General features: G+C 40.9%; 1 protein-coding gene across 1 annotated transcript in view; it reads left to right on the top strand.

Annotated features, from left to right (window-relative positions):
- Positions 1 to 22,467, top strand: part of REV1 (REV1 DNA directed polymerase) — an 86,412-nt gene that overhangs the window by 48,650 nt on the left and 15,295 nt on the right. The window contains exons 7-12 of the mRNA XM_007466892.1: positions 1,541 to 1,648; positions 3,143 to 3,259; positions 7,712 to 7,820; positions 14,250 to 14,378; positions 16,849 to 17,003; positions 19,196 to 19,315. Of these exons, the coding sequence (XP_007466954.1) occupies positions 1,541 to 1,648; positions 3,143 to 3,259; positions 7,712 to 7,820; positions 14,250 to 14,378; positions 16,849 to 17,003; positions 19,196 to 19,315 (738 nt within the window). The remainder of the gene's footprint in view (positions 1 to 1,540; positions 1,649 to 3,142; positions 3,260 to 7,711; positions 7,821 to 14,249; positions 14,379 to 16,848; positions 17,004 to 19,195; positions 19,316 to 22,467) is intronic.

Here is a 22,467-nt window from a genome sequence, read left to right as displayed (position 1 = left end):
GTTGCTTTTTATGGATTACGTGGGTTCCCCCTGGGGCGGGATCTCAGAGATTATCTAGTATCACCCTTTGATTCATAGCTGTGGAAACTGAGGTGCAGAGAGAAGCTCATGGTTCTCTCACAGTGTGATAGAACCTCTCCACGTGGGTCTTTTCTCTTACGTTTTGCTGTGTTTGATGTATTCCAAATGCTTTTTGTTATTTATGAGATATTTCAAAATAATGTTATAGGTATTAGATTTTCCTTTTATCATGCCTTGGCCTTGTTACCTAAAGGTCGTTTAATTTTGAAAGCTTCAAAGAGCTATTATGGATCAGTTCTATGAATGGGAATAAGATGAGAGATTTTTATATTGTGTGAAAGCATTCAGTAGGCATTTAGTATATACATTCTGTGTGACTTGAATCTTTAAAACCATTATTTTGAGTTGTTTACATTATGTGTGTATAATACTTTTATACAGCAGACTTACAATTGTTAAGGTTTATTTTATAAATGATTTCTTGAGGGATTATAGAGGGTAGCAAGGAAGTCCCTGGCTTTGGAGTTAGGTAATAGACTGAGTCCACATCCTGGCTCTGCCACTCTTACGATGCAGAGCATGTGAGTTCACCTCTCTGAGTCTTAGTTTCCTGTCGGCACACAAGTGATAGTACAGGCAGGTAATAGGAACAAAGGTCCGGTGCCCTGCACCTAGTGAGAAGAAGGTAAACTCTTTCACAATCACAATTTGGTAAATAGAGTTGTCTCAACATTTTGGGGAGTAAATGTAAGTTTTTGGAAGCCTGTTATGAAGATTAACCTCAGTACTGTTATTCTTAAATCTAGCAGAGGAAAATTCCTTTATGAGATCATCACTTTTTACAAGTGTGGTGGCTTATGGGGCTCTGAAATTAGACTGTCTGGGATTGAATTCCAGCTCAGCCTCTTACTGGCTGTATGACTCAAGTTATTAATCTGCAAAATGGGGATAATAAGCTTACTTCTCTCATAGTGTTGTTGAGAGAATTTAAATAAATTAATACATGTAAACCTCTTAAAACAGTGCCTGACACCTACTTACAGAGCACTCAATAACCGTAGCCGTTTTTACTGCTGTCTTACCAAGGAGTGTTATTACTGCATAGAATAGTAATCATCTAAAGTAACTTAGGTCTGTGGAACTAAATATATGAAAACATCTTTATACATTTTTATAAACCATTCAGCCCACAGAAATAACTTGGAGATAAGCATTTAGACAGACTTCTAATTAGAGACTTGTTAGGATATAGGCTACGAAAACATGATGTCTTCACAATTGATTTTAAATTCTGTTTGGAAACTAAATTTGTATCTGAATTATTTCTAGAGCCAAAGAAACTGAAATTTGATTTCTCTTGAGGTGATAGAAGTAATCTATTATAGAATCTGTATTTTTTTTACAACTTTATTCTGCTTGTAAGCATTTAAAAATGTAATTTCTAAAATTAACTAGACCTGATTTTTTTTTAAATGTTAAAAACTAGTTTGGGGTTTGAACATTCTGTTTTTCCTTCTAGGAAATATGTCAGTATTGAGTTCACCCAGACATCAGAGCTGTATAATGCATGTTGATATGGATTGCTTCTTTGTATCAGTGGGTATACGAAATAGACCAGATCTCAAAGGTCTGTATTCTTGTTTATGTATTAAGAAAACTGATATACTGTTATAAACATTTATTCTAAGGGGTCACAAAGTATTCTTTAAGAAATATTTATTCTAATTTTCCTTGGCAAAATCAATTCCTACTTCCAAATTGTCTGGACTCCATTATCAAGAAAGAGAGGGAAATTGGAAAAGTTTTTTCCTCCCTGTAGCGACCAGGCCTTTAGGGAAGAATATTCCTCTTCAGCTGAACATCTAAGACTAATGTAGATAGGGACCTGCTTTGGGCATTTTCTATATTTTTAATCTATATTTATTATTACTTTGTCAATAAATGGAGATTTTATGGTAGCATATGTCTCTGCAACTTGAGTCACTATGCTTTCTCTTGAATGAATAACCTGATTAACTGTCCTGATGCTATAGGGAACGTTCCCACTTTTTGGTTGTAGGATAATTTTGTATTATTGAATATTGCTAAAATATCTTGTCATCTGTGCAGTCTTTGTTTTTTTTTAATTTTTTTAATTTTTATTTTTTTTATTTTTTTACTTTTTTTTTTTTGCAGTCTTTGTTTTAATGGAAATTTTAGGTATTTGTAATCTAGTCAATACTTTTGAAAATATTCTCGATTTTTGAGAGTTCTGTGTCCAAAAGAGATAGCTATGAGTACTGTCTTCTGAGAGTGAATTTTTCCCTTAAGGAAAGCATAGAAACTGCCGGGGTTAATACTAGGGCTTTATTTTTATCACGGGCAGTTGCTGCTTCAGCTCTGATAGGAGTGTTTAGACTGTAAAGAGTTGATTTTAGCCCATGAGTGACTTTTTAATGCTTTTTTTGTCCTCACAACAAATGCATTCAATGAAATATATGCATGTATATATACAAATATATATATATATAGTATATATATATATATATATATATACATACGTGGATTATCCATGCTATTGCTTTACAAAGTTAGAGTTATCTTTTAACACAAACACATAGAAGGAAATGATGCATGAAAGATATTATAACTAACCCAAAACTTTGGGGACTGTATACTCTCCCCTTTGATGATATAGTAGGTCAGATTGTGATTCCTCTGCATATACATTTAGTTTTTTTTCTTGCTGTAAAAATAAAGATTAGTTTAGATGTTACCTTACTTTTCTGATACCAGAAATATTAAAAATCTAGATACAGTTAGTCTTTCTTTCTCTCCCCACCCTGCCAGTCTGAATCTAGGATCTGAGTTGCCTGTTTTCTACTGTAAGAAACCAGACAAAAACCATAGAAAGCTATGATAATGTTGCTTTTAAGTTGAATAAATGCATCAAAATTGTCATAAATAGTTTACTTTTGGGGGGGTACAGAGAAACATCAATAGATGACGTTTGCATAGCGACTGATAATCTTCAAAGATTTTGGCTCTTCTAGGGATTAATGCCTAAGTTAAAGCTAAAGAGAGATGTCTTATTTCTTAAGTGTTAGTGTTCCTGTACTTAGCTTTTATTCTCTCCTTACAGGAAGGCCGGTGGCTGTCACAAGTAATAGAGGCACTGGGAGGGCACCCCTGCGCCCTGGCGCTAACCCCCAGTTGGAGTGGCAGTGGTACCAGAATAAAATCCTGACAGGCAAAGCAGGTACAGATAATGAGCCCTCTTTGAAGTCAGAGTGCTCTTGTTGAAGACTTCTGGATTTTGCTTTGGTATTGTTGTTACAGAAATAAAAGCAGAGTTGAAATAATTAGCTTTTTCATTCAAGGGTTTTAAGGGTGTCAGTGACATCTTAAAGCAAAATCTGAATGCAGTACAAATGAGTGGTTTATAGTTACGCCTTGTTGAATTGGATAACGATACTTTCCTGGGAAAGAGAGTGAAGAATGTTTTAAAGGGTGTGATTAGTTTGCTTTGTATAAATTTAGATTGGGGATGAAAATCATGGACATCGTTCTGTGGAAGCCTCTCCACTTGAAAGTTAATTACTTGTGGTTTGGTCACGGATCCCAGTAAGGGCACTAAAGTTTGTGTTGCTGAAGATGTGTATGAGCCAGTGGAGTGAGAAACAGTAAGGCTTTAATTTACTGCAATAAGAAGATAAGTGCCAGCAGTCATTCCCCATATCTTTGTTGAACCTGTTTTCATATGAGAAACTTTTTTCTTGCCTCTCTGGCTCTTAAATTTTGGCTATTAGTAAACAAAAATCATAAATTATACTAATTACAGTGCTGTTAAGATTTTCATGTTTCTCCCCCCACCCACCCCCATTAAATTCCCTGAGAAATATTTGCTTAGAAGTGAAATTATTTGGCATTGATCAGCTTCCTCATGGATGTCTGGAAAGCCAAAATTTTTTTAAATTAGTTTTTCAAAAAAATGTTAATCAGGAAATAGAAATTAGATATGCAGTAGAATGGAAGGCATGCAGTTAAATTTCATCCCAATTATTTCAGGTCTCTACTTTTCAGTTATAAAACTTTGGGCTTATTTTAGAAATGCTCTTAATGAAATTAAGGCAAAAGGAAAGCCAGTAGACATCTCTGAAAACCTTTTCGGGATTACATTCCTCTTGCTGGTTGTGTTCATCTGTTTACATGCTATAGGTACAAAGGAAAATAATTATAGATACATCTTTATGCTTCATGTGTACCTGTATTCTGCAGATTTCCTAAAGCTTTTCCTGGACATTAAATCTTTTAAGAGAATTTTTAGGATTCTAGCATTTTGTGTGAAGTGAGTAGATGTTGAGGTTAGGAAATATTGAGCTTGTTGAGATTTAGTTATATTATGGTATTTGACAATATGGGTAGTTTCTTAAGTATTAGTAGTTTGGTTTTGGGGCAGGTTGGTTTTTCTTTTTGTGTTTTCTGTGTGGTATCACTTTAAAGATGAAATCTAAAATTCTGGAAAACAAATAAGTAGCTTAAGGGAATGCACAGTATTTGTCACGCATTGGGCACTCAGTAGCATATTGGATGAACATTGAAGAGGGAAGAATAATACCCTGTGTATACTGTTCATAGCATCTCTCGTTACTCGGTGCTCAGAGCTCCTCCCATGGGTAGAATCTTGTGTTTGCACACGTGTCCTTACTTTACAGTCTACATCTACACATTCCTTAGAGCAGCAGAGAGCTGGTCCTCTTCTGTCTTTCCTCGCATCACAAATGATCTGACCATAAACAGTTTATAAACAGAATTCTGGCATTGGTTACTTAATTGTGTTCATCAGTGTAGCCACTGGGTTTTCATAACATTGTAATGACCTTTTATAACTCACATTCCCTCTGCCTCTAAGTGTAAGTGGTAAACCAGAAGGTATATATTAGAAGTATTGAAATTTCACTTGCCATTGAAAACTGTCAAAAATAGATTTTCCTATCACTAGAAAAAGTGAATATGATACTTTGTATCTTATACTCTCTCTTTAACTTGATATCATTCACTTTTATGTACGTCCTAAGCCTTTTGACCCATTAGGATCTTACCAAAATATTTGCTACATATAACATGAATAGATTGTCCTCTATTACAAAGTTTGGTTGCAGCTAGGCTTATACTTGGAACTTGTTTTTTCCATGCTTTTGTTCCTCTTTCCTTGTTATTCTCTGATCTTTCTTTCTCTGGCTCCTATTAGATATGACACCAAATTTTAAAATATTGAGGATCAGTTTAGGAATTAGCATCTTTGCCTTCTGTACAGTAGCTTTTTAAAAAAATTCAGTTCTAATGTTTTGGATTGTATGTCTAGGCAAAGTATTAGAGCAAATAGCATCTTCAGCCCTTTATCGCAACTTAGTTTCTTACTTGTCATATTCAGAGACTCTTGGTCTAATCAGACCGGCATAACCAGGGCTCTCCATCCCTGGCTTCCTTGGCAGCTGCTTCCTGAGCAGTACGTAGCAGCGAGCCTTCTCATTGACGATCTTGAATTTGGAATCGGTTTATACTAAGAATTTCATGGTTGGGGCCTTTTCTCCCTTCCTGAATTCCAGAATGCAGACGTCTCGTATCCCTTCAACAACTTCAGTGTTCATTCTAAAGAACAACAGTTTTAAAAATCGTGTTAGTCATAGATTTATTCTCAGCGATTTCTTTTTCACAGACTTGGGTCCTGGCCTCTGATTTCTCCAACCGTTCCTCCACATTCTCCATGTGCCCGTCTAGTTTGTCGAGTTTTGATGAGCAGTTCTCTACTTTGCCCTCCAGTGAGGACAGTGTGTCCCTGCATTTCCCTGAATCTCCCATGAAGCAACTCACTCCGCTCGTGGAGGGACCACGCACCCTGCCGCGCTGTGGACCAGGTCAGCCCGCCCAGAGGAGAGAACGCGAGGTTGCCACCCCAGGCAGGGCGTTGGGAGCAGGGACCACAGACACTGTTCTCACCACAAGCATGACTTTTCCGTGATTTTCAAAACAAGTTCTTAGGTTGTTTAGCCCTTTGAATATAAGTCACCTAACTCCCCGTAACTCACAAGGCGTAACTCACGGGGGCACCTTTGAAAGGCAGGTGGTTGTGGCTGTTCAGGCTTCAGCTCTTCTTTTTTGGTTTAGTAGCAGCCCCTGTTGAACTGTGATACTGACAGCCCCAAAATTCTTACAGATTTTCAGCTTAGAGTAATGGACTGTTAAAGCTGATATTTAGCCTTCCAAAACCCTTCAGCACCCTGGGCTGTCTGCTCTGTGTTCTGTCTTTAATTTGTCCTAGGACAGCTTCTGTTAGTCACAATGTATCAGAAATCATGGCTCAGATTGTACACTCTGCTGATTTTATTTTGGATGCAAGTGGAATTTGACCCCATTAATGTGTCAATCCTCAGAGTTTGATTTGCACTTACACTTCGTATGTATGGGTGCCAGAATCCAGAATTGCTTGTGTGGGTTTCATAGTTGGGTGAAAGATGATGATTACTAAGGTCAAACCAGGAAGAGTTGTTACAGCTCGTAAAGCCGGACACTCTGCCATGTTTACCTGCTGGTGCTTTACTTGGCTGATTTTTTTGTGGAACATTATATCTCTGAAATAAATAGATAAATACTGGGTTTGTTAGTTACCTGTTGTTACACTGTACTCTAAATAGATTTGTCTAGAATTAGCTGAAGTGCTATCGTAGTCTTATTTTACTGATTGTTTGTTCAGAATAGTAGAACTATGACTGAGAATAGATGTTTTTAAAGCATATTCTTCTTGGAACTCAGTAGTATCCCAAGAGACATAGCTGAAGTTGTGTTTTAATCTGTTTCTCACTTGCTAGTGATGTTACGTGGCGTGCAGTCAGTAGGCTTTCTAGACTGAGTGCCTTAGTATTCTTGCGTGAATCTGTAAATTTGGTTTGGATATTAAGACGTATTTGTGAGCTCTACTCTTTAGGCTAGAGTTGTAGTCTGTAGAGCAAGTGATAGTCTCATCTCACTTGAATGTTTTTAATTGCACATGCATTGTTAAGCCAAACGTAGAACTTCCTGAAAGGGGGGATAATACTGTGAAGCTCTTTTACCTGATGTGTGTTCAAAAGAAAAAGCTTAGATTTAGGATGGAACTTCTTATGGTATGTGACCTTTTAAATTATTTTTTGATCAAATGACTTGTAGGAAGGAATTTGATGTTTGTTGAAAATGTTGTTAATTAGCTTTGAGTTTTGCAGGTAGTTTTTAAGAAGCAGCAAGAACGTTCAGAGAAATTTACTATATTTCCCACTAACTGTTTCCCATTCCAGAGATCTGTGTCATCCTTTTGAGGCTGTAGGCGGGGGTTTATCTTCCTGATCACTTTTCATCCTTGTCTGTCTCAGCAGACTTAAAGGGATATTTTATACTTATCTTTTGGTATATGTTTTTTTAAAACTATTGTTAAAACAGAACTCTTTTGATTTATTGTAAGTTTATGTCTGACTGCTGGTGAAGAATGTACTGGAAGCAAACCATTTTAGAGTTATAGATTTTCTTTTATTAAATAAGGGGATAAATGTCAATGGAGATAACTATATTTAGAATTTATTGAACATTTATATGTGAAAGGACTGGTAAACAAATTTCTTGAATGAAAGTTAAGGAAAATCAGTTTTTAACACACAATCATTAAATTTTATTTTTAAAGCCGAAATACCAGATTCATCAATGTGGGAGAATCAAGATTCCGCACAAACAAATGGGATTGATTCTGTTTTGTCAAAGGCTGAAATTGCATCTTGTAGTTACGAAGCCAGGTATGTAGAAATTAAGGGTGTTGTAATACTTAATGAATAATTAATTTACTTAATCATTTTTATATAATCTTTTGAAGTGGATTTAGACATGTTGGTGAAGCCTATGACTTAAATGTTAGAAACATGTTATGGAAAGAAATATTTCTAGCCTTAATCCCTTCAGTTTCCATTTCTTTCCCTTCACAAATGCTAGATAACTTTAAATAAATACCTTAGTGTCCTGATGAACCAGTGGGTCCTATGGTGGAAACCAAAAGAAGCTGGACATTGTCGTTTTTAAACCATTGTCTCTTGAAGTATAGAATTAAAGAATTAGATATTCTTGAATAGGAGAGGGCCTTAATGTCATCTACTCTGATCGTTCCCTTTTAGCACCAGGAAAAATCCCTTGTTATTTAAACATCCTAATAGTATTTTTTTTTTTAACTTATGTTAAAACTTGATTGCCTGTTAAGTTTTAACTAAACAGTTCCATAATGGCATGACTAATCATCTCCTCACTTAAAGTTGCAGTGTTGTCAACCTGTTAGCACTAATCCTAATTACAACCAGCTGTTTCAGTACTAGAAGAAACAGACATATATCATATGTTCCTCATACTTTAAAAAAATTAATCGTTTTTTAAAAATCGATGATTATAGTTGTAAAAATGGAGTAATAATGAAGTGATTCATTTTTTTTTTTTTTTTTTTTGCGATATGCGGGCCTCTCCCTGTTGTGGCCTCTCCCATCGCGGAGCGCAGGCTCCGGACGCGCAGGCTCAGTGGCCATGGCTCACGGGCCCAGCCGCTCCGCGTCATGTGGGATCTTCCCGGACCGGGTCACGAACACGTGTCCCCTGCATCGGCAGGCGGACTCTCAACCGCTGCGCCACCAGGGAAGCCCCTGAAGTGATTAATTTAAAAGAGTATTCTTTATTTTTTCTTTCTTGATAACTGAACACAAACATTTTTACCTTTATAGCACAGCAAGCATTTATTTACACATTGTTGGCAAGTGTTAAAGTATTTACTAATTATAGAAACAGAGTCAAGTCACATCAGCTACATTTTTCAGCCTTTTGTTTTTAGATAGTGTCTTTATGGCTTAGTCATTCATACTTTTAAAAAATTGAGATGTAATTGACATGTAACATTAACCGCATACAATGACTTGATATATATAACATTTTTCAGTCTTGATTTAAAGTTGGGGTTATTCAAGCAAGTCCAGTCTGAACAAAAAGTATCTCAGCACAACATCATCTAACCAGAGTAGTTTGCTTAAATCTTGCCAATTATTTTATAAAAAGGATATTTAAGAAAAAAGGATTATATTCAAACATGCATAATTATAAAAAAATTTTTATATAAATTTATTTATTTATTTTTGGCTGTGTTGGGTCTTTGTTGCTGTGTGCAGGCTTTCTTTAGTGGCGGCAAGCGGGGGCTACTCTTTGTTGTGGTGCACGGGCTTCTCATTGCGGTGGCTTCTCCTGTTGCAGAGCGCAGGCTCTAGGCGCGTGGGCTGAATTCAGTAGTTGTGGCTCACGGGCTCAGTAATTGTGGCTTGTGGGCTCTGGAGTGCAGGCTCAGTAGTTGTGGCGCACGGGCTTAGTTGCTCCGTGGCATGTGGGATCTTCCCGGACCAGGCCTCGAACCCTTGTCCCCTGCATTAGCAGGCGGATTCTTAACCGCTGCGCCATCAGGGAAGTCCGTAAAATATTTTAAATTATTTTCTGTTTATGACTTGTCAGACTTTTACTCCTGAACTAACTTTGCCTTTCTCATTGACAGAATTATGTTTAAATCTTTTTCATTGTTAGTTGGTAATGTAGCCAAGGAATTGAACCTTACTTTAATGAAAGAGGTACGTCAGATCTAAATACACTTTGCATTATTATGTTTTTATTAGCACAGGCAGTTCAGAGCTGATTTTACGCTGTGCTCAGTAGGCTAATCTTTTCCCCCTCCTGAGTTACAGGCAACGTGCTTATGATGACTGGGCATCGTGTCCTGTATCTGGAGGGTGTGACGAAACCCAGAAACACACGCTCAGTCTTTGGATTTTGCTGTTGGTGAAACGGAAGCGCCGCCTTTCCGTGCTGCCTCTGCAGGATCTCCCTTCTCTCCCGGCAGCCCAGGTCGGACGCTGGCTGGAGAGTGAGCACCAAGGCCACCCCAAAGTTAGAAGCACTGCCAGCTCCTGGTGGCTTCCGAGTCCAGTAGCCACAGATATGTCTGGCTCCGGGCCTCTGTTGGTGTTTGGATGGTGCCTTTGTATTGTACCACAGATGGCGATTGTCAAGCTGAATGTGTTACAGAATAATTGGGGTGACGATATATGAGGGCCAAATGCTGTGTTGCAAGCCATTTGAGTGTCGCTTAGAGGGCAAATGTTTATTTTAAGGAGATGCAGAAAGTGATGAAAATGAATTTGTTTTAGTTGGCGAAGAAAAACATGAAACCCACAGCAGTGGGGTTTCTGTCCTTTAATTGTAATTTTTCATTTTCTAGAAGGCTATTCCTAATGAAGGTCTCTTGAATACCCTTTTTTGTGTGTGTGTGGCTATCTAATAGTTATATTTTCCTTAAGTGAGAAGTTTTTTTTTTTTTAAATAAGTATATTCACAGTTGGATCAGAGAAATGTTTCTGGGCTTGGCGTGGGGACTGTGTTGTGGGCGTGGTCATCCCAGCTTTAGGCACTGGTGAGTTTTCAGTAGACATAGACTTTATAATAATGGGGTCAGCAAAGGATGGAACGTGAACATGAGACGGTGGAAGTCATAGGAAGGTAGAATGTGTATATGTGGGTCAGAATATGTACTCATGCCATAGTTGTGGCTTGTGGGCTCTGGAGTGCAGGCTCAGTAGTTGTGGCGCACGGGCTTAGTTGCTCCGTGGCATGTGGGATCTTCCCGGACCAGGCCTCGAACCCTTGTCCCCTGCATTAGCAGGCGGATTCTTAACCGCTGCGCCATCAGGGAAGTCCGTAAAATATTTTAAATTATTTTCTGTTTATGACTTGTCAGACTTTTACTCCTGAACTAACTTTGCCTTTCTCATTGACAGAATTATGTTTAAATCTTTTTCATTGTTAGTTGGTAATGTAGCCAAGGAATTGAACCTTACTTTAATGAAAGAGGTACGTCAGATCTAAATACACTTTGCATTATTATGTTTTTATTAGCACAGGCAGTTCAGAGCTGATTTTACGCTGTGCTCAGTAGGCTAATCTTTTCCCCCTCCTGAGTTACAGGCAACGTGCTTATGATGACTGGGCATCGTGTCCTGTATCTGGAGGGTGTGACGAAACCCAGAAACACACGCTCAGTCTTTGGATTTTGCTGTTGGTGAAACGGAAGCGCCGCCTTTCCGTGCTGCCTCTGCAGGATCTCCCTTCTCTCCCGGCAGCCCAGGTCGGACGCTGGCTGGAGAGTGAGCACCAAGGCCACCCCAAAGTTAGAAGCACTGCCAGCTCCTGGTGGCTTCCGAGTCCAGTAGCCACAGATATGTCTGGCTCCGGGCCTCTGTTGGTGTTTGGATGGTGCCTTTGTATTGTACCACAGATGGCGATTGTCAAGCTGAATGTGTTACAGAATAATTGGGGTGACGATATATGAGGGCCAAATGCTGTGTTGCAAGCCATTTGAGTGTCGCTTAGAGGGCAAATGTTTATTTTAAGGAGATGCAGAAAGTGATGAAAATGAATTTGTTTTAGTTGGCGAAGAAAAACATGAAACCCACAGCAGTGGGGTTTCTGTCCTTTAATTGTAATTTTTCATTTTCTAGAAGGCTATTCCTAATGAAGGTCTCTTGAATACCCTTTTTTGTGTGTGTGTGGCTATCTAATAGTTATATTTTCCTTAAGTGAGAAGTTTTTTTTTTTTTAAATAAGTATATTCACAGTTGGATCAGAGAAATGTTTCTGGGCTTGGCGTGGGGACTGTGTTGTGGGCGTGGTCATCCCAGCTTTAGGCACTGGTGAGTTTTCAGTAGACATAGACTTTATAATAATGGGGTCAGCAAAGGATGGAACGTGAACATGAGACGGTGGAAGTCATAGGAAGGTAGAATGTGTATATGTGGGTCAGAATATGTACTCATGCCATAGAGGACTAGCTTTATACACAGGAAGGTAGAAGGTGAATAATGTAGACGGATAGGTCATGATATACAAATATCCTAGAATCATAAATTTTTAAGAGGAAGTCATTTCTAAACCTCTGTTTTCACGTGCTTTTGTAAGGACCCTTTACAGTCCTTAATTAGTGGTATGGATGTCCTTCGGTATATTGAATTGACAGTGACAGTGATTTACTGGTTACTTTTCTTTAATATTGTCTAATGCAACACCAAGTACCTCTGTCTGAGCATACAGCATGTGGAGGAAGGAGTGTGCTGCCTTCACGCTAAACCTGGGGGTGAACCGTGTTTGCAGCTTAGGAAGCACTGGTGGTCTTTGCTGCCTGGGACTTCATTGGAGAGGAATAAATGTCACTGTAGTGAAGTTATTCCAAGCTGTTTTGTAGTTGTCTTTACTCATTTATCTTATTTTATTTATTTATCTTATTTTATTTTATTTTTTTGGATGTGCCGCATGGCTTGCGGGATCTTAGTTCCCCAACCAGGGATTGAACCCGAGCCCTTGGCAGTGAGAGTGATGAGTCCTAACCACTGGACCGCTGGGGAATTCCTACTCATTTATTTTATATGAAACAAGTCTAATTTTCCAACCACCAACTCAAGGTCTTTTGCTTCCCTTAGTTATGGGAAGCCTCTGAGGTTTACCCTTTTTTTGTTCATAACTTCCTTACAGTGTCTAGTGATCCCTAAACATTTCTCTGTGAGATGTAGGTATGCATGAGTACATAAGTTGGTGTATTACATTTTTCTAAGTAATATGTCCCTGAAATTTTTTGTGTAAGTGAAAAATTTGAAAATGAATTTATTGTAAATATAAGAGTATTGTGCTTACAGGAATTATGTAAGACATTCCTTTAACAATGAATAATTACCTTTAATTTGTAAGTTTAGCTTTTTTACATGCTGAACCTATGTATCTAGCATTACTGGAACGTTTCAGCTTGTTTATGCACTTCTCTGCAGACTTGTGAACTCCTTTGCACACACTTCCCTGCCTTATGAACCAGGTCCGTCACCTTGAATCCGTCCTCTCCTAGGCCAGTGCAGGTCATCCTCATGGATGTCATGGGATACGCTTTATTCACATAGTGCCCGAGACATAAATTTTTGTTAAATGAATGAAAGCATTGTTTTCTTCACCATGATTTGTTAATCATCTCTTCCTTTACTGTCATTTTCCCCTCTTATTAGATATTTCTCATCTACTCTGGGCTTTGCAGTCTGATGATCTATTATTGTTTTTATATACGTTAAAAATGCATGTCATTTTGCATTTCTTTCATCTGAATGGCTTGGCGGAGTCTTTTCCTTCTTGGCTCTCACTGGTGGTCTGTGATGGGCAGGCGCCACAGGCCTCTGTGCCACAGGGCTCACCTCCGTACTAAGTGAGCACTGAGTAAATATTTATTGGGTGGATGTATAAAGTAACCATTTGATGTATTTACGCCTATGAGTATGTAATCTGGGGAAACATTGCTTATTATTATCTGCTTGTGTTTTTACTGTAAGATATTTTTTCGATTCATTGCATAGTAGTAACATGGAATTGTACTCATTATGTATAATTCCATGATTACAGTTTTGTGCTGAATGCTCCAAATTACCACAGGTAAGTGGGGCGTGGAGACACGCAAAAGATTTGAAATTTACCATTTTCAATTAGGTCCCTCAAAGTTCTGGAACCCTGGCCCCTGCCCAGAGTGATGTCCCACCATGTCCAATGCTGTTGGCATCTCAGCCACTGTGGAGCCACCGCAGGAGCTTGGAATTGGTCAATTGGGAATTGGGTGGTAATAGGATGAGTACACTGTGTCTGTCTGTCGCATAGCGCTGTTTTGTGTGGTTCTGCTGTTTATATTCTTTGTCTTTGGGGGATTGAGCCCTGGCCGAACCGGGCCATGTGTGAGGGGAAGCAGACCGTTTTGACAGCACGCTCCTGCTCTGCGGTGGTTGTGGTATCACCGACGTGTGGTATGCTGGCATCTCTGCACAGGCGCCAGAGGTCTGAGTCTCAGGAGACGTCTTCACAGAGGCAGGAGCCAAACCTGGCCTTTGAATAGCGTACTTGGGCACATCTGCACATGTCACTTACACGCATCAGACAATCTTGTCAGTTTCCTTTTGGGGGGGGGAAACAAACCTGTAAGTTGTCTTAATGCCTGTTTTTTACCCCTCATGAAAGTGGAGTTAAATGAAAATTGTGTATCAGTGGCTTGGGGAGAGAGATACTATCAGTATTTGATACTTGATTTGGCATTTAAAAATTCCTAGTCTAACCTCCACTGTATTTTGTTCTTTCTCTAGACAAGTTGGCATTAGGAATGGAATGTTTTTCGGGCAAGCGAAACAACTTTGTCCCAATCTTCAGGCTGTCCCCTATGATTTTCACGCATATAAGGAAGTTGCACGAACGATGTACGAGACACTGGCCAGGTACATTGTGTGCTGCGCTCACTCTCCTGTCTGTTCCTTTACTGCTTTTACCTAATGTTGAAGAGAGAACAGTTTCCCCAGGCCTGTCGGGGTCGCTTCTGCTGGACGCGCCTCTCTTCCGGGAACCTGCTCCTCTGCCTTCTGGTGCCACGGCCCCCTCTCCTTCCCACAAGCACCTCCCGGAGCAGGGCTCAGGCCTCAGGGACGTGTTTGCACGGCTGGGATCGTTCAGTTGCTCCCTGGTGGTGATGTCAATCTGATTCTGTGCCTGCGTGACTTCTCGTCAGCAGTTCCAGGTTTCCCTCCGTGGAACCAGACAGCTGAAGGATTGGAGTTTTTCACCTGGTCATTCTCTTTTATTACATTTGAATTATGGTTTTGTTTAAAATGAGAACTATATGTTAACAAGTAGAGACTTTGTCAAACCCTGTGTCCTCTAAAATCATGAGGGATGCCAAAAGTTAGTTTTCATGAAAGGTTCTAGCAGTACAGCTGGCTCTTGCACAACTTGGGGTGGTGCGGTGCTGTGCTCCATGTGGTGGAGGGCCACGTGTCGTGGCAGCTGCCCTCTACGCCCGTGGCTCCTCCGTGTCGGGGATCGCATAGCGCTCCAGTGTTTACTGCTGACAAAATCCAGGTATACGTGGTCCCGTGCAGTCCAAACCCGTGTTGTTCAAGGGTCAGCTGTAGTTTCAAGGTGGGTGATTAGTTGGCTTGAGAAGAAGAGATTAACTTTTAGAATATTTACAGTGTAGGTATATTGAGTGTTAATTCAAAACTCAAAATTTTAGATAAGTATATGTCAGGCCCTGTATACTCTACAGCTGGAGTTGGCATATTTTCTCCATAAAAGGCCGGATGAGGTCATTGTCCCAGCTGCTCAGCCCTGCCGTGGACAGTGGCAGCAGTCACAGACGAGGTGCGGGTTCGGCTCTGCTCCCTTCAGTCTTTATTCACCAAAACAGGTCTCTAGACAGCAGACCAGGGTCCGCCAGCCCTTGGGCTGTGTTGATGTTCTGAGGGAGGTTCTTGCCTCTATCTTCACTTCTTCCCCTCCTTTCTTCACGCGTTACTTTGAACACCTGTTTATGGAGTATCTACCAAGTGCAAACCACTGTTGATGCTGCCAATCCTATGAGAGTGGAGTCAGATCCAGGCTCTGCCTTTGAGGACCTTACTTTAGCAGGAGAGAGAAACATAGAGGGGCAGGTGAAGTTATCTGGCATCAGTCTGTGGACTTAGGGCTGAATGACAAGCCAGTTACAGTCACAGCTGTCCTTAAGACCCCAATGTGGGAATGTCAGTGTTACCAGGTGGAGAGAGTGCTTTTGAAGTCCTGTTCCAAAGCTGCGGTCAGTAGCAGCGCCGCGTGTGGGCTGGGAGCGGGTGGCTGAGCTGGGTGCTGCGTGTTCTGGTTACGGAGGCCCTGGAGCGGGCAGCCAGCCTGCACCTTGGATCGGGGGGTTTGGTGGACGCTATCATATAATTTTAGTGGGTGGAGACATTGTTAGTGGCACGTGGCTGTTCTTTGGGGAAAAAAGTTCCTTGTTCTCCTTCCACCTTTGGAAATCCTGCCTCTGCTTCATATTCTTCCACGCCTCAGAGCAGCTTCCATATCAGGAATACCCTTCTGCTCTTGCAGATTTCTCTCTGGAGTTAAGCCTAACAAAACACTCATTTCTTAAATGATTATTGATAGTAATTAATCTGATTCATAACCTACAGTAAGGTGTAGTGAGAGGCGAGGCCTGGCCCTCCTGGTACTTTACCAGGTGGATTATTGGAGATGCATTTCTGGCCCTGAGGCCTCTGCTGGCCTTGTGGTTCACATATTTAATTAGCATCAGAGCCACGTGGTGATTCCTCTCTTCCTTTTCCTCTTCTGTGGAGAATTGGCACAGTCCTTTGTGTGAGTAGATCGTGACCAAACAGCAGCAGCAGTCAGAACCCAGCGTATTCACACGTGCGGGGGTGTTGCTGGTGCCCTGGACAGGCATCTGGGTGCTTGGCCATCATCATATCCACTGTATCCTGGGCGTTCTTGTTGAGGAGACTGTCAATTGCTTGTTTGATTTGTGTGATTTTTCTGTTCCTCAAGGATTCTGGTAAATCGTGTTTGAACATTTTTGAAATTAAGTGTTGTGACAATTCCAGTTCACTTACTACTTTTCAACTATTCAGAGGTTTACAACGGTTTTCTCAGTATAGGGAAACTGAAATGGTCATTTCTGTTGTATTTTTGGCAGTTAATATGGAAAAAAAGAAAACATTGATTAACTTTGCAATCAAAAGTTAAGTGACTAAATAGGGGCACTTGGGCCAGTTCAGTTAAACTGCTAATATTTTTAGCATTTTAAGTCTTGTAAGGAAGTGTCAAAGAAAGATACCATAGGAATGCCTATTTTGCCACATGTGGCTGCTTGATGTTAAGCTGTGGCTGTGATTCGTTGCCTTTGCTCTGTGTTGGCAGCTACACACATAGCATCGAAGCTGTCAGCTGTGATGAAGCTCTGGTAGACATCACTGAAATCCTCGCAGAGACCAGACTCACTCCTGACGAATTTGCAAACGCTGTCCGCACGGAAATCAAAGACCAGACTAAATGCGCTGCCTCTGTGGGAATCGGTTAGTAGCCAGCGTATCTTGTACTACTCATTTTCCTCAAAGCAGTGCTCTGGGATCGTTGAATACCACTTGATTTTTAGGAGTGATTTTTAGGTTTCGTTTTTATCACCGTACCGCGTAGGTCTCCCACTTCTGAAACAGTTCTCGGCGTGGCTCACAGTTGGGCAAAGCATGAGATGAAAGTGTTGGAAACGTAAGTAAGTGATAACATCTTTGGAATAAACAAGTTGGAATATTTCTTGTTCTTCAAAAATGGGGAATATTGGATGCAGTGTATGTCAACAGTATGTTTTTCAAGTGAACAGAGGCGGTATTTAAGGCAGTGCAGTGTGAGTGGGGTTTGGAGTTCCATGCTGTTGCATCTTGTGGTAACTCAGTTACTTTCTGAAGCTTCCTGGACTGCTCAGCCAGCCCTGTCTTCACTCTCTCGGGGTCAGAAGTTGCTGTTATTGACTCATCCACACACACACCCCATTATCCCCTCCCCCTCCCTGTTCTGTTTTGTCTCTAAGCCCAGTGTTTGCTTCCTCAGCCCTTCCCATCATTGGTCCTCCTCTTGTCGACTCTCGCAGCTGTGTGCTCTGGAGCCCCCTCTGTCACCCTGAGCTTCCCCGTGTCCCTCCTGTCTGAGCGAGCCCAGTGCCTCTACCCATAGGAGATCTTTACTGCGTACCTGTCCCGAGAGGAGGGCAGGGCGTGCAGCCCCACGCAGGGCCTCGTGCGGGAGCGCCACGTGCAGGTCTGGAGGCAGAAGCAGGAGTGAGGGGAGATCCTCGGCCAGAGCCTCTCTTGGGGTCTGTGAGTTTGATGAGCCTCTCTTGGGGTGTCTGGGGTGTCTGGTGTGGGTGTGAGAGGCGCACCCCCAGGAACTTGCTTGCTGTCTTTAGGGATTAACCAGCCCTGGGAGGGCAGGCGCTCCCCGTCGGAGGGATTTTTAAGATGTCAGAACGTCGTAAGCTGCAGAACATAAAGAGCGTGAGGAGCACATTAACAGCACCCCCTGGGTTACGAGCAGGCTGCCCTTTGGCTCCCCGGTGTGTGGCCCGCGCACCCTTCTCAGCATTCGCTTAGGACTTGCCTTCTGGAGTCCACTGTCAGGCACAGGTTCAGTTCTTCGTTGTACATTGTGTTTATTTTAAACTTACAAGTGGGATGACATGAATTTGTCCATTTAAGTTCAAGCACATAATTAAGACAAAAATCCCAAATGATGTTTCCACTTCTCAGCGCTCTTTTCTTCAGAACTCACCACTTTTATCATTTTAGTGTGCCTTTCCAGTACTTTTTCCCTTCATGAATATCTATACATGTACCCTAGGAAAACACACTGTTTTTAATGTAAGTCTCCTGTAAAACTAAGATATGTGCTTTGTAGAAGTCGTCTGTAATTCGTGGAGATTTTATTATTTACACAGAAGCTCATCTGACCCCATTTAGGTATTTCTCAGATGCCTGATACCTTCTCGGGCTCCAGTAGCCTTCTCTCTGCTCTGCGTTAGTTGTCTGTGTCCGTTCACACACCTGGGACCTCGCGGTCACTGTCTGTCTTCTTTTTTAAGACGCCCATACCCTCAGTTTCTACTCCACGTGTTCTGATCATACAGCGAGACCTCTGGTTCTTTGGGCTTCTCCTCCCCAAGTCCAGTGGCATTTCTTTGGCCTTATTTCTACCCAGCGTGGATCCATTGGTTGGTAAAATGAGGCACTTCCCTGGTGTTCCAGTGGTTAGGACTTTGCGCTTCCACTGGAGGGGGCCCGGGTTCGACTCCTGGGCAGGGGACTAAGATCCCGCCAGCCACACGGCGCAGCCGAAAACAAACAAATAAACATTGGTTGGTAAAATGAACTGATTGCTGGTCATTGCCCACAGTTCCTGTAAACCTCCGATCTTAGGTTAGGACTGTTTTCTCTATTCCTTTACCTGGGTAGGAGATGTTGAAATGTCACGTGTTTTGGAACAGAGGGTAACATCTGTCCAGGAAACATGCTGGTTATAATCTGTAATACTTAACAGAATTCTGCCAGTTTTGTACTGTGTTTGAAATGATCAAAGTTGCACATTATTTTCATTCTCTTCAGAAATTTGATAGGTAACCTGTCTCTAGATGTCGTTGTTAAGAAATTTTGAAAATAATTGTGAATATTTCTTGAATGACTTCTTTCTTTCCTTTTTTTTTAAAAAAAATTTATAGGTTCTAATATTCTCCTGGCTAGAATGGCAACTAGGAAAGCAAAACCGGATGGCCAGTACCACTTAAAACCAGAAGAAGTAGATGATTTTATCAGAGGTCAGCTAGTTACCAATCTACCAGGTAAATACAGATCGTTTCTTTTTAACTTTTATTTATTGTAAGTATTCATTAGCGCTTTTCATAGATGTATAACGTTTCTTTCTTTTTTAAAAAACGAATTAAAATTTTTAAATCTTTTATTGAGTGCCATGGGAAACAAAATTTAGAACTCCACAATGAATATCCTTTCAGTTGATTTATCAGAACCTTAATATAAGAGTTTAGTTTTGCCTCTCATTGTGTTTTACTTTAAGTATTTCTCAAGTTCCAAGATCAAGGAATTCTAAGAAGTCATATTTAAAAGAATATGATGAAATTGACTTTTGGTCCTTGATATAAATCAGAATTGAAATAGTGTACTTCTAGACCCAAGATAAAGTTTTGAAAATCGATTCCCCTACTTAGAAAATTGTCCTTCCAAACTAGTGATAATTTTCTGAGTTTACTAAACAAATAGTTTTAAAAGTAGAAAATGTATAAACCATATTAGGAAGGAGAAAACCTGAAATGAAGGATTGTGTCTTGTTAACTCAGGTTGAAGTAAAATGTCCAGAAAGGCGCACCTTTCTCACCTAATGGGCAGGATGGTTAGTTATTTTACTTTCTTGTGCAGTGTGGCTATAGCTAATCTAGCATGCAAAAACCTTTCTCTTTGGAGAAATCAAGTATAATTCATCGTAACTGGAAAGTGGTTGCCCTTTTGGGGCCTTGAACAGATGTAATTTTTGTGTGTAGGGCAGTTCATTTCACAATTATTAAATATTTAGACTTGCTTTCTATGGTAGGTACCTCTTTCTAAGAAATTTCTCTAAGCCATGTAGTAATCCAGGTACCATTTCAGATCATCCTCTCCTGCTTTTGTAAAGCAGCCTGCGTTAGCTTCACAAAGCTTCCAGGTGTTGGTGGTGGGAAAGTTCAAGAGAGTATACTGTTGGTGAAAGGTTTTTTTTTTATTCATTTGTGGTTAAAAGTTTTAACTCTCTTAACAGTGGATTTAGTGGTATTTTTAGATGCATGTTCTTAAGCCTAAGAAAAGTGTATCTGAACTAACTTAGAAATTTCTGTTATAGGCCAAAAATATTAAATGACCCAAATGCCATTTTATGATGGGTTAGTTCTGAAGCCTCCTGACTCCCTAGTAAATAATGCCCAAGGACGTGGTAGTATCAGAAATGGGAAACATGACATTTTGATGGTCAGTCTGAGGTTAAGTTAGAAGAGTAACCTTATAAAGTCATAAAATAGCAAAGTACCTCATTAGAGAACACAGCTCAGGAGCTGTAATAACATGTCTCATTGCAGTTTTATGTAAGAAGGAACCAGTGTATTTAAAGTGCATGTGAAATTTGAGTTCAAAGTTATCATTACTTTGGCATCTTTATTAGTTTGCTGAGGCTGCCATAATAAAATACCATAGACTGCGTGGCTTAAACAACAGCAGTTTATTTCCTCAAGAGTCCTGGGGACTAGAGGTCCATGAATGAGCTGCCAGCGTGTTGGGTTTCCTCTGAGGTCTCTCTCCGTGGCGTGTAGGTGACCGTCTTCTCCCTGTGTCTTCACATGGTGTTTTCTCTTTGTGCGTCTGTGTCCTGATCTCTTCTTATAGGGACACCAGTGATACTGGATTAGGGCCCACCTATATGACCTCTTGTTACCTTAATTACCTTTACGAAGGACCTTTCTCCAGTTACAGTCACATTCTGAGGTACTGGGAATTAAGATTTCAGCATAGGTATCTTGAAGAGACAGAGTTCCGTCCACAGCGCCATCTTTATACTGCGTCATTTTTGTAAGTTTCTTTTGTTTGTTTGGTTTGGGTTTTTTTACACAGAAACAGAGAGGTTTTAGTTTTAGTTCCTTGACCTAATCATCTTACCTTTCACCTTCTTTTGCTTCCTGGCTGGAAGGACTTTACTTTTTGAAGGGCACGTGTGGGTTTACGTGTCCCGGTTGAGTTCTTAGGCACAGCCTTGAAGTTCCTAAGAGAACCTTGAAATCTGGGGGAGATGGGGGCGGCCAGGATCGGCTTCCTCTGGCGATCCCCCTGCTCCTCTCTCCGTCAGAACCAGGTTGTAGCCTGTGGCCGCCCAAAATTGTTGGAGAGATTTTCATGTGTAAGACTATTGACTTTTTATAAAAGTCGCCAAATTTATTGTCAGGAAGATCTAGAACATTTCAGTATGTAAAACGTCGGCCTTTTCTGTTGTTACTCCTGCCCAAGTACAAGCTGTCCCTCTGAAAGCAGGTTCCACATGCGTGCGGGAGCGCCGCTCAGTAAGTTCTGAGAATAATTCTCACAAGAAGGAAACTTGTTCATCTTTGTTAAAAATTTGTCATTTCCCAAAAAAGACACAGCTGAAGACGAATATGTGGTGACTATTAACATTTTGTGGCACATGCTTTGAGTAAGTTCTGCTCTGTAACCAATAACCAGAAGCGGGTCCATGTTAAACGCGCCTCCCCCCTTGTCCCCTGCCAGCTGCCTCTGTCCCTGTGTGCCCTGACCGGTGACTGAGCACACGGCGTGCCTGGCACACAGCACACAATCATTACAGCCGTGTAAAAGGGGAACACACGCTAGTAAGTTTATGAAGGCACCACAGAGTAATGACTGCATGTTGTGCTAGCATATAAATTACCCAGCGAGATCTGTTTAGCTAATGAAAGAAAAGGACTGTCCCCAGCAACTGTTTAAATGCGGTAGCTCTTTGCACTGTGTCTGTGGCTCTTCGCAAGGCTTTCCACCCTGGCTTGTAGGACCTTCTGCCCCTTGTCCATCCTTTGCTGGGTGCGTGCACCCTCTCTGAGGTTTCCAGCTCTTTCTTCTCATGTCAGATAAGCACCGCGGCCGTGTAGGTGTACATGACCATCTACGCTGTCCTGATATGGGAGCCACTAGCCAAGTGAAGCTAGAAAATTTTAGGTTAAATTAATTAAAGGTAAATAAAATTAAAATTCATCTTCCCGGTTGTACTGCCCACATTGCAGTCAGTGCTCAGTTAACCACATGTGGCGGGTGCCTCCTGAATTGGGCAGCACAGAAGAGAACGGTTCCATCACCGCAGAAGGTTTTATTGAACGGTGCTAACTTAGATGGCAAAGGTTGATTCTTTGGAACTTGACTTTTCTGCGTCTCTGGACTGTCAAGGTCCGGGTGCCGGGAGGAGGCATTC

This window comes from Lipotes vexillifer, unplaced genomic scaffold (genome assembly GCF_000442215.2).
Source record: "Lipotes vexillifer unplaced genomic scaffold, Lipotes_vexillifer_v1.1 scaffold28, whole genome shotgun sequence".
In the NCBI taxonomy this organism is placed as follows: domain Eukaryota; kingdom Metazoa; phylum Chordata; class Mammalia; order Artiodactyla; family Lipotidae; genus Lipotes; species Lipotes vexillifer.
Note: the sequence above shows the minus strand (reverse complement) of the source record. Positions and strands in the feature narration are given on the sequence as shown.